At 37.9% G+C, this 12,636-nt stretch overlaps 1 protein-coding gene across 1 annotated transcript; it reads left to right on the top strand.

Annotated features, from left to right (window-relative positions):
- The first annotated feature begins 2,564 nt into the window (after positions 1-2,564).
- LOC107819448 (transcriptional activator TAF-1) lies at positions 2,565-10,256 on the top strand. Its single transcript, NM_001425944.1, is given in 13 exon segments — positions 2,565-2,706; positions 5,238-5,414; positions 5,616-5,660; positions 5,749-5,841; positions 5,956-6,036; positions 6,664-6,720; positions 6,868-7,001; positions 7,169-7,217; positions 7,319-7,367; positions 7,558-7,799; positions 7,939-8,016; positions 9,425-9,550; positions 9,659-10,256. Coding segments are annotated over 12 exon segments (1,248 nt in total). The 5' UTR covers positions 2,565-2,706; positions 5,238-5,354; the 3' UTR covers positions 9,893-10,256.
- Positions 10,257-12,636: the final 2,380 nt, after the last annotated feature.

Below are 12,636 nucleotides of genomic sequence, written 5' to 3'. Positions count from 1 at the left end.
CATCTCTCTAGTAAGGATCCTTCCTTTCTCTTGCCATATCTTTTTGTGTTCAATGCAGGTGGCTATAGGCTGAATAAACTTTTTATGCCGAAATTATATTTAAAATTCAATAATTACAACTAAATATTTACTCACTATTTGTAATATATTGAACTCCAATATTTTAAATATTTGAAGCGCATTAAAATTTTTATTTGAGAAGTGTTTAAAGTGAAATGATTTTTTTAATCATAAATTTTCAATTCCGTTTCTTAAATAAAATTTATATCTAAACATAATTCAACTTCTTTTTTTCTCGTCAACCTTATATTTTTAAATACTGAAAAGAAAAAGTTTAGATAAAACTACATAGATAAAAGTTTTTCTGAAAGACATATTACAAAATAAAAGAAAGATAATTCATATAGACGATACCAATAAATTAGCATGTTAATATATTTATATTAAGTCCTATACTTTCTATGAGTCTTTTAATTATTATTTTTTTGAGACACAGAAAGACAAAACATTAATTTTTATATGAATCAACAAGAAATTAAATAGGTTATTATAAATAAAGCATGATAAGAAAGATAATCGCAATTTTGTACAATAACAACAAACTCAGTATAGTTCCACAAGTGGGGTCGGAGGAGGGTAGAGTGTAAATAAACTTTACCCTTGCCTTTAAAAGACAGAGGGACTATTTCCGGTAGACCCTCGCCTCAGGGAGGGAAAAAAGAATGGGCAACAACAAGCAAACCAATCTGACAACCAAAGAGAAATTATAAAGTTAACACTAAGTAATGCAAACAGAAAATCGAAACAAGGCAGAAATAAGAAATAACAACAATCTAGGGATAAAAAGAAGAACCGGAAAGACGCTAAGAGATGTATCAAAGCTATTGTGACAGACAAGAACAACACTGGGCTACCTAACCCTCTACCTTTATTCTCAACCCCCACACCTTCCTATCTATGGTTATGTCCTCGGTCAGTTGGAGCAACGCCATATCTCGCCTAATCACCTCACCCCAATACTCCTTCGGCCTGCCTTTACCTCGTCGTTGGCCCTCCAACGCCAGCCTCTCACACCTTCTCACCGGAGCATCATTGTCTCTCCTCTTAACATGCTCGAACTATTTAAGTCTCGACTCCCACATCTTATCCTCCACAAAGGCCAGCTTTGTCCCGGATAACTTCATTTCTAATTCTATCTAACATGGTATGTGTATTGGGGAAAATCAAGTTATCACATCGGGTTAATTATGTGCTGATGTGTCATGACACGTGGATCAACAAAGGAATGACAGTTGTCGAATAATAGTTGAAGAGGCACGACCTTTACCAGGCACGGGCAAAGATCCAAGAAAACCAAAAGGAAAGAGTGCTCGAATCTCTTAATAATTTGAAGAAGCATCGGGAGAATGAACCTAAATAGCAAAAGAGAATAGATACGTATTATTGATAATTAATGAGCATTAATTACGAAAAACATTATAGAATCTGGACCGAAACAATTACGACTGTCAATTATAACGTTACATTGAATGTCATTAATTGTCCATAATAACTCATTTATGAAAGGAGAGAAACGTATTACTTAGAAATAACTATAAAAGGTGAGGAAAGAACATTTGTAAGGACACGAAATACTATTGGAATATACTGATTTACTTTGCTTTTTATCCAGCTATTATTTACATCAATTATTCTTATTTCTATTTGATTATCAGTAACCCGAGTTCTTCTTAAAACAAGTTTTGACCGAAAATCTTATTTTTGGTGAAACAGTATGCCCGCACATCCATATCAACATCCCAATTTCAGCCACCTTCATCTTTTGTACATGAGAGTTCTTGACTACCTACACTCCGCCCCATAGAGTATAGCCGGTCTGACTATCGCTCTATAGAACTTAATTTTAAGTTTTGGCGGCATATTCTTATCACACATAACAGCGGAAGCAAGCCTCTATTTCATCAATCCCGCCCCAATACGATGTGTGACATCTTCGTCGATCTCCCCATTCTCTTGTATAACAAACCCAAGATACTTGAAACTTTCTCTCATAGGAATGACTTGTGAATCAAGCCGCACGTCTTCATCCACAACTTGACTCACGCTGCTAAACTTGCACTCCAAATAATCTGTTTTGGTCCTGCTCCACTTGATAATCACAATCTTGTAAACCATAAAAATAGCCGTATCACGAAACGAGTTGAAGGGAGGGTTTTTATAATTATCCCTCACGAATTTTAAAAAAAATATTACTAATAATAATTCATATAATCGATATTGACTTGTTTAAAAGTCTGGCGTAATTCTAATAATCAAATATACGCCTACTTGGTGAGCGTTCATTAAAATTCTAGTTTTGCTAGAGAGGCCACGTAACAAAATCCTTTTATCCCTACCCGTTATACTTTTTGTTTTTCTGTCTTCCCGTATATACATGCCAGGGTATAATGTATAAGTAGAAGGTTTATTTAAAGTACGGACACGTGTCTCGTGACGTGGATGTTGCCTTGGCGCTCCCCTCTTTCTTCTTCTCCTCCCTCTCTACTATCTTTGCTCACGCCACACGCCCTTTCTCTTCTATTCTCTCCTCTTTTCTTCTAAGTTCTTTTTAGAGAGAGAAAGTCTACACAAAGAATGCAGAAACACTAAAACTTTTCACTGCAAAATTTCGGCATCTTCAGAAGCTTTCTGTGTATAGAGTTTGAGGTATGTTCAATTTGACTTGGTAACAATTCCTTTTTTTTATGGAGTTGAATTTGAGTTTGATCTCTGTAAATTCTCATGAATTTGCTGTGCTAATATTCCTGTTATGTTCTTGTGCCTGCATTTTTACCACTAGTTAATTTTCGTTTAATTTTGGGCTGATATAGAGCGGGATTGAGATAAAAAAATTAGAATTGAAAAATAGTTGTGACTGGAACTACGGGAGGAACAAGAGAGTGTGGAGGCTTGAACTTGAAGCTGTGAGAAATTGAGTTTGAGCTGAAGAGAATGTTATTGAATTTAGAGTAGTTATGGGGAATGTTGAATTCCGAATGTTTATTTGGAATTTCAGCTAATTATTTTTTAAGTTTTTTTTTTTAGTTTTGATGGTTATAACCTAGATTGTGATTTAGGTGGGCTGACGGGGATAAAATTGTAAGTTAACCTGTAGATTCAAAGTTACGTAATGCTTGCGTCTTTACTTGGCTTTTAGGTGGGGACTGTGAGGTTACGACTATGCCCCTTACATTTTCTTTTTTACCTTTTCTTTTTTCTCCTGGGCGGTGTGGGGTGTGTGTGGACTTTGCCATGGGAACCCACTTTCATTTCTCTCTCATTCACACACACACACACACACACACGAGAATTATGCGACATAATCAGCATCCTGGTCTATTGGGTGTATTAAGCGGAGAAAATGGGGTGTAGATAATCAATGCCAAAAAGTATTTTTTTTTTGGGAAAGCAAGTTAATTTACCAAGAAAATAAGTTAATTTTTGATAGCCGATGATTGTATTGCACATAGAAGCTCCCTCAAGAGAGGAGTGGGGCTGAAGGGGGGAGGGAGGGAGAGGGGAGGTGATGTAAGATTAATGTTCTGAACGGGCAAGAAAAAATAGAAATTATTTTTCGAAGGACGTGCTGAAAAAAATGTAGGAGATGATATCTCACAGATTTCCCATAACAATTGGTAGAAAGGGCAAGTTTCAAAAAATTTGGTAGAGACATGGTATTTCAGCCCTCCCTTGTGTTATGCCTGGCTTTCCTATGGGCAGTGGCTGGGACATAGCTTTTATCAAGGGGAATCATCATCTGCTATATGTACATAAAAAAAAAACCTTGTATATACATTGTGATTTTCCGGCTATAGACGTTCGAATGAATCCCCTTCCGCTCCTCTAGCACCGGCTCACCGCCCCTGCCGGTGGGGCTTTTGCAACGCGGAAGCAACCATTTAAGAGTTGTTAGAGAGGTTAGAAGTATATCTTAGGTTGGTGGAAAGAGAGTGACCTTTGGATATAAATCACGAGAATGTGTAAACATGATAAATATTTCACCTTCCTTTGCTGAAAGTTATGTGGCCATGCAAGAGGGATTAAATGGAACAAAAATTGACTGGATTTTGACTGAAATGGTTAACATTGAACTTGGCAAAATGAAATGGATGAATAATTGGAAAATGGATTATTCATTCTGATGTATCTATAGTATAGGCTCATATAAGCTGCTACATCAAAAAGAGATTAAAGTTATAGATTTTTACACTATCTAGTAGTGTGGTTTAGCATGTTATAGCATGTCCTTTCCTTGTTTTTTCAGGTTACAACCTATGTGTGGAGTACACAAATATATGCAGTTAATTCTTAAGTCAATGACTTTTACACTGTTGCTTGTATACAAATTAACCCTTCATAAAATGTCAAAGCTTGGATGGAGTTAGAAGTACCCGCTGACAATTGAGTAACCAACATTCTGCATTTTAATAATCGATTAGCTATATAGGAACTGACTTTCTATCAAATGTTCATTAACTACTTGAGAATCCTCTAAGGTGTTGAATGTATTAACTACATGTGACGGAATCAATATATACATAATTCGCGAATGGTGTTGTGTCAGTTAAAAGATGAAATCAATAATTTAAAGGGAGAATTGGGAAGACCATGTAAAATGTGTTTAATTCTCCTGTAAGACTAATTTCATAGGATAACATGTGCTGCAATATTTGGTTGGATTTTAGGTTCAGTAGGATAAATTTCCCATGGTCTCATCAATTCAGGCCTATGAAAATGAAGTCAGCTAACTTAATAGGATATCTTGTACTATTGCTTATTTAAGCTTTCTCTTTTATGTTCATTGTTAATTATAGAAAGTCATCTCTGTTGAGTCTCACTGGATGGGATAGATTACATGTGAAGAATGATCTATGAGAAAATATACTCCACTAGTATGCCAGCAGGCAATAAGTTCAGTCCAGTCTCCAGATGCGTGTTTCATGACATAAATACTCGATTTTGTCCAACTTGGAAAATTCTCACAGCAGTATGCGTTGTCCAACTTGAGTTCTCTTTAATATATTAATATTTCCTTTTTACTTTGGTAAATTGGAACGGATAAGAGAAACTTCACAAAATCATTTGCTTTCTCAGTTTTCTGGCCTACATGCTCTATATCTTAATCCTTTCTTTGAATTAATATATGGGTTTTTATGCGGTTTGTTCATGTTGTAAATCCTATTTCTCTCTCGTTACAGGGTTTGCTTTTCTGTAGCAAGCTGGCGCAACACTCACAACACTCCTGATCAGTGACTACAAAAGGAAAATTTGATTGCACTTCTAATTTAATACAGTATCTAGTTGGTTCCTAATACATGGGAAACAGTGAGGACAGAAAACCTTCTAAGCCTGAGAAATCATCTTCGCCTACACCGGTAAGCAAATTTGACAAAAATTATTGTTTGAGTAACTATACGGCATTTGACTTTCTTGACCTGTGGTTTGATATGGTCTTTGGCTCCATAAGAACCCTAGATTTGTGCATATTATGATGCTTATATGCTCCTGTTCCTTGTATATTGTTAACTATTTTAGAATTTCATCTCTGGCTGGTTGTTCTTTGTTCACATTGGCAGGACCAGAGCAATCTCCATGTCTATCCTGATTGGGCGGCCATGCAGGTCAATACTATTTTTCATTTTGTTGGAGGTACAGAGAGTTGTAATGTTTTATCGATAATTGTAAGGGCTTAACTGATTAACTCTTCAGGCATATTATGGTCCTCGAGTAGCTGTACCTACATATTTCAATTCAGCCGTTGCACCTGGTCATACCCCTCACCCTTATATGTGGGGGCCACAGGTATTTTCCAGGCAGAATCTTGCTGTTTTAGTTGTTTGACTATATTAATTGCTAGGTATCTAATCGTCAGACTTCAAGTGCTTCATGACTAACTTCGGTCCTTTACTTTCTCAGCCTATGATACCACCTTATGGTGCACCATATGCAGCAATATATGCTCATGGTGGCGTTTATGCACATCCTGGAGTTCCAATTGTGAGTTTGCATTCCCAGAGTTCTATTTTAATTCTTAGATCGATATAACAAATGCTCCTTGATTTCTATTGTTTTGGGTAAAGTTCTTTGACCTGGAATTTGTGATTAGGACCTGGTGGTACCATAGAGCAAGCAATGTGTTGGGACAAAGTAAACAGTTTTAACACAGCATAGCTTAATTGATTCAGAAAATAACCCTTGAAATTGAATAAAAATTTGTCCAATATCTGCGTTGTAAGTACGATATTCATCTGTTGGGATGGAAGGTATTTGCTTGTTCCTTAAAACAATGATGCAACAGGATCTCAGTTTGGTCAATTAATCAGCTGAAAATTAACACATATTGGCTCTATGACTTGGTGTGGATCATGTCTTGAGGTTCTCGTATAAAACTTGAACGACCTTTATTTGTTCCCTGTCTTTGGGAAACACAGGCTTTTTTGGTTCGACTCCTTTAAGTATTACATTTATAACAGAGATTACTTACTTTGACAATGCATGTATTCAGCACACGACTGCATATCTGCATAATGTTAGAGTAACTACAATGTGATGGCTAATCAACAACCATAGACCGCCCATCTTACAGATTGTTATTTGTTTTTTTGTTTTGTTTTTTGGTTCCAGGGATCTCACCCTCCAGGACATGGGATGGCAACATCTCCTGCTGTCAGCCAAGCCATGGTATGTATGCCAGTTTTTAAAGCCTTTCAGTATGTATGAAATTAATTTTTTCGAGAATGGCTTCATTGTCTGATTTATTACCATCAGCTCAATGTATTTGTATGAACCAGGAATTTGATATAGACTAAATCACTCTACATTGTGTAGGATGGTGCTTCTTTGAGTTTGGATGCATCTGCTAAGTCTTCAGAGAATTCTGATCGAGGCTTGCTGGCAATGTCACTAGGAAATGGCAGTGCTGACAACATTGAAGGTGGAGCGGACCATGGAAATTCACAGAGGTTTGTGATTTAATAAATTAAAGATCTTGTTCAGTTATTTCAGGACAATGCCCAACTTTTGCAGTGTCTGATTATTTTCCATTTCTGGTCCTGCATTAAGGACAACATTTTGTAATTCTTTTTTTTGAACTAGTGAAACTAAATTTTTGTTTTTATGTTGTGGCCAGTGGGGACACTGAAGATTCAACTGATGGAAGTGACACAAATGGAGCTGGGGTATGTTCTTTTCTTTCGATAAATCTATGGATCTCAATTAAGTAGATTTATTTGCATCGAATGAAAGCAGTGGATACTGATTTCTTCTTCTTGTATTCTAGGTCAGTGAGAGAAGTAAGAAACGAAGCCGTGAGACAACTCCTGATAACTGTAAGAGTTTGATCTTTCTCAATCTTTGATTTAATTAACAGTTTCAAAAGAAAAAGAATTACTAGTGAAACAACTCTGCCTCGGACTGAAAACTTTCCAATTTTCCGATCGTTTCCTACTTGAGTGTTTGACATAAAAGTAATATGCTTGATTTCATTTGCTGATCTGTCTGTTCTTCGATTTTAAACAGCTGGTGATAGTAAGAGTCACTTACGACGATGTCAACCTACTGGGGAAATAAATAATGATTCTGAGAAGACAATTGTGGTTGTTCGTCCTGGTAAGGTAGAGGAGAAAGTGATGGGAACTGTACTTTCTCCTAGCATGACAACAACTTTGGAAATGAGAAATCCTGCTAGTACACATTTGAAAGCTAGCCCAACTAATGTTTCACAACTCAGCCCTGCACTGCCAAATGAAGCCTGGTTACAGGTATATTAGCACAAGTATCAGGTGAACTTTGAATTTTTTATGTCATAGCGACCTCCAGATGTCTATGCAGTTCTTACCGAGTTTGGTGACAAATCTTTTTTGCATCTGAACCTAATTCCTGTCATGCAATTATGTTCAGAATGAACGTGAGCTGAAGCGGGAGAAAAGGAAACAGTCTAATCGGGAATCTGCAAGGCGATCAAGATTGAGAAAACAGGTAAAAAGGGCAGTGTGCACACGGCGAATAGAAGCAATGGTTTTTTTTTTTTTTTTTAATTTTATTTTATATAAACCGTCTTGTAATGACGGGGGGTTTGGCATCGACCCCTACCATGTAGATTAATAACCAAAATCTAAAGATATGAAGGAGGGGGACATAAAACCTAACCTCCTCAGAATATAGATAAGAATTGGACATGCCCAACTCTTTACAATAAGCTTGCAAAAATCCGATGCTATGAAATGTAAAACAAGGTGGAGAGTATACAATAAACAGCAAAAAAGTCCTCTCCATAATGCATGTTAATGCTACGCCTAGGACAAAAATCAACAACATAGTTAACTTAGTCATTAGCATCATATACAAAAGTAGTCTTGGAGGCTCTTATTCTGAAGCTTGCTAATTGATCCTTATCCATAAAGCATAGACCTCTAGCTTGACTTGGAAGTTCATAAGCAGAGAAATACCATTTAGTACTGGTTCTTTCTGATCCTTCTTTAGCCAGTGCATCCGCGACCCTATTAGCCTCTCTATAGCAATGTGTGACGTGGAATGCCTCAAAGTTTATCATGATTTTTTGAATTTCCTCTATGTTGTGTATTAAATTCCAAGGAGGTTTTATCTTTCCATTAATCCAGTTGACCACCAACAAGGAATCTAATTCGACACAGATCTTGTCAATTCTTTGATCCTTGCACCATTTAAGGCCAACAAATAAAGCTAGTGATTCTGCAGCATTATTAGTATGGATACCAAAAGGAGTTGCAAATGCAGCTATCACCTCCCCTTGGTGTCCCCTAATAACGCCTCCATCACCACTTTTACCTGGATTACCTTTAGAGCATCCATCAGTATTAAGTTTAAACATACCAGGCTACCAGGCTGAGGGAGTTTCCAGGTGGCACGGATGATATTCAGCTTTGGCTTAGCCATTTCACAAATGGACAAGAGTTTCTTCCAATTGGAGGCTACATCGATCTGGCTAAACTGTTTGTGAATGATTATAGTGGCATCATGGCAAATGGAATGTGCTACCTTAGGGATATAGATTCTTTCTTGATCATACTTTTTCCTGCACCTTGCCTTCCAGATTTGCCAATTAATTAGAAGGGGAATAACCTGTAGCATAAGTTTTTGGATAGGATTCTGAAAGTTAGCAAACCACCATCATAGCATGGCATGTCTAATTCCCCCTCCAGAGTCATTAATTCCAAATTGATTTCTAAAGGCATTCCAAATATTCTTGCTGAGATTGCTTTTTCTGAAAATATGTTCCACATCCTCACTCGTAGGATTATCACAACAGTCACATCTAGAGGGATATACATTTATATGGCGTATGCTTCAACGTGGCTGCTTACCATTTCTGATATTCATACTGTTCTTTGTTTCCCCGATCCTTCAGGCTGAAGCTGAAGAATTGGCAATACGAGTTCAGTCTTTAACAGCGGAAAACATGACACTCAAATCTGAGATAAACAAATTAATGGAGAACTCAGAGAAACTGAAGCTAGAAAATGCTGCTTTAATGGTATAAGCTTGTTCCATTTCAATTTCTCTTCCAGCTGTTTGATTGTTGTTGAATCACTTTCCTAAAGTTTTTTTTTTGGGAATGGTAATCATTTTTCGGATTGCGCAGGAGAGACTGAAAAATGAACAGCTAGGCCAGACAGAAGAAGTGAGTTTAGGTAAGATTGATGATAAGAGGCTGCAACCTGTAGGCACGGCAAACCTACTAGCAAGAGTCAACAACTCTGGTTCCTCGGATAGAGCAAACGAGGAGATTGAAGTTTATGAGAACAATAGTTCTGGAGCAAAGCTTCATCAACTACTCGATTCCAGTCCCAGAACTGATGCAGTGGCTGCTGGGTGATCGATGGTACACCCCCCAACTTTGAGATCTTACATTTTAGTCTGATTATGTAATTTTGGCGTAATTATAAGTCCAAAGTTACTGCTAACTGCGGGAGAGGAACAGAATGGAACAGCTAAATAGGATTATGGAACTTACGGGATTCTAATTTTACCTAATTGTAGTTTACGTGTCGGAAGAACTGATGTGTGCTTTTATACTTTTCTTTTCTTCCCTTTTTCCCCCTTTTCACCTCAGAGAGGGATGTTGGCCATAATAGTTTATGTAAGTTTGTAATCTTCGACATGTATAAGCTTTGATTGAGGAAAGCTATGGAACCGAAAGGTCTTGGTTTGGATGATGAAAGCGGACTTTATAAATACTGTAATGTTTATGAAGTTATTTCCTACTGTTGGATAATATTTGTGCTCTAAGCATCAATTGCTAAGAGATGCGTGGTATACTTGATAGTCCGAAGCTCTGTCTAGTATACTTGAAAAACTTTAGCCCGTCTTACCTTTTCACTAGCAATTTTTCTATTTTAACCGCTTATGACGCATAGGCCTACCTTGTCTCGTTGAAGTTTTCTTTTACTTATGTTCTTATCTTCCATAGTCATTTAGCTAAACATGACTGAATTTAAATAATAAAACTTGTTAATTCTTGTTGGATTTGCATCTGTCTTGCATTGCTTCTGATTTTCAGGGGAGAAAAAAATGTTTTAACCCGCCTTGCATTGATTCTGATTTTCAAAAGCACGTTTTAACACGCCTTGCCCAGAATAAGAGCGCTCGTGTCCTGTCCTGTTTATGATTTGCCTCGTGTTATTGGTCAAAATCTGACCGCTGCGGTCAAGCTGACCAATATCCCGTCCAGGCGGCAAAGCAGCGAAAGACGACATGGTATATTCCACATCCGACACTCTCGATACCCGTTGAGTCAGAAGAACAACGTTTAGAGGACGATCAAGGCAGACATAGTGTGAGAGAGCGTCGGACTAAGTAAATAGCAAAGGTCTCATGACTGTATATAGTAGGGAAAAATCTTCGGTTAGGAGGACGGTTCTTCACTTCTTCCTCTCTCCTTAGTTCTCTCTTCTGTAATCTTCATAATGAAAGGAAGAACGAAGCGATCTCCAGAAAAACATGTAAAACAACCTCCCCATTGATTAATGAGAGCCACAATGAAGAGCTTCAATAAGATTGATTACCTCTATTTCATCTCATGTACTATTTTTTCTATTAGCTCATTGATCTGGAATTTATTATGTTTAACTAAGATTCACCCCTTTATTTTCTTTAATTGATTTGTTCAAAAAAGTTCCAATATCTTTTGAGTCAAACAATTTGGCGCCGTTTGTGGAGATTTTTTAGTGAAATTTCCTAGTCTCTTTCAGATCAAAGATGAGAAACACGATTACCCACCGAAAAGAGTGCTAAGGCAAAGCCCAACCCACGCAGTGCAAAGGCGCAGCATAGGAGGGGAAAGAGAGCTGAATAAAGTCACCGAATTTCAGAATCATCGCCCCATCAACCGTCGAAATGCCAGACAAAACAAGCAACGTTACAAACCTACTTTCATTCACCGATCCATCGGATGGGGGTAAGGAAAGTATCAATTTAACTCACCTTCTACTCTTTGCTTAAGCAGGAACACAAGTGCCGCGTGGGCGAGCGAGCAAAGAAACATCTCAATCATATAATGGAAAACTACTACAAGACAATCAAAACATCGCCCGCCGATGATACCTCCAGGCCGGAAGGCAGGAATCAGACAAGAAAACTCTAATGTGTGCAGAAAACGAACATAAGCGAAACAACAACGTTTCGTACTCTCCGACATTACACTCTCCTATGCAAACAATATCAAGTGAACTGGGACTACCCCAGAGAATGCCTGATTTTCCAAAAACTGGGACTGACGACGGGTTACTATTTCGATAAGTTCGAAATAACACCCTTTAAGGCCAAGGGCCTTCGCCAAAAAGAAGAGTTCAAACGATGACACGTTAATATTCACACAAGTTCGAAATAACATCCTTTAAGGCCAAGGGCCTTCGCCAAAAAGAAGAGTTCGAACGACGACGGGTTAATATTCCGACAAGTTCGAAGTAACACCTTTTAAGGCCAAGGGCCTTCGCAAAAAAAAAAAAGAGTTCGACCTCGATCGAACGACAACGAGTTACTATTTCGACAAGTTCGAAATAACACCCTTTAAGGCCAAGGGACTTCGCCAAAAAAGAAGAGTTCGACCTCGATCGAACGATGACAGGTTACTATTTCGACAAGTTCGAAATAACACCCTTTAAGGCCAAGGTCCTTCGCCAAAAAAAAAGAAGAGTTCGACCTCGATCGAACGACGATAGGTTACTATTTCGACAAGTTTGAAATAACACCCTTTAAGGCCAAGGGACTTCGCCAAAAAAGAAGAGTTTGACCTCGATCGAACGACGACGGGTTACAATTTCGACAAGTTCGAAATAATACCCTTTAAGGCCACGGACCTTCGCCAAAAAGAAGGGTTCGACCTCGATCGAACGATGATGGGTTACTATTTCGACAATTTCGAAATAACACCCTTTAAGCCCCAGGGCCTTCGCCAAAAAGAAGAGTTCGATCTCGATCGAACGACAACGAGTTACTATTTCGACAAGTTCGTAATAACACCCTTTAAGGCCAAGGGGCTTTTCCAAAAAAAAGGGTTCGACCTCGATCGAACGACGACGGGTTACTATTTTGACAAGTTTGAAACAATGCCCTTTAAGG

Source organism: Nicotiana tabacum, chromosome 7 (assembly GCF_000715075.1).
Source record: "Nicotiana tabacum cultivar K326 chromosome 7, ASM71507v2, whole genome shotgun sequence".
Classification (NCBI taxonomy): Eukaryota; Viridiplantae; Streptophyta; class Magnoliopsida; order Solanales; family Solanaceae; genus Nicotiana; species Nicotiana tabacum.
The sequence above is the reverse complement of the archived record's forward strand: the minus strand, read 5'-3'. Positions and strand labels throughout refer to the sequence as shown.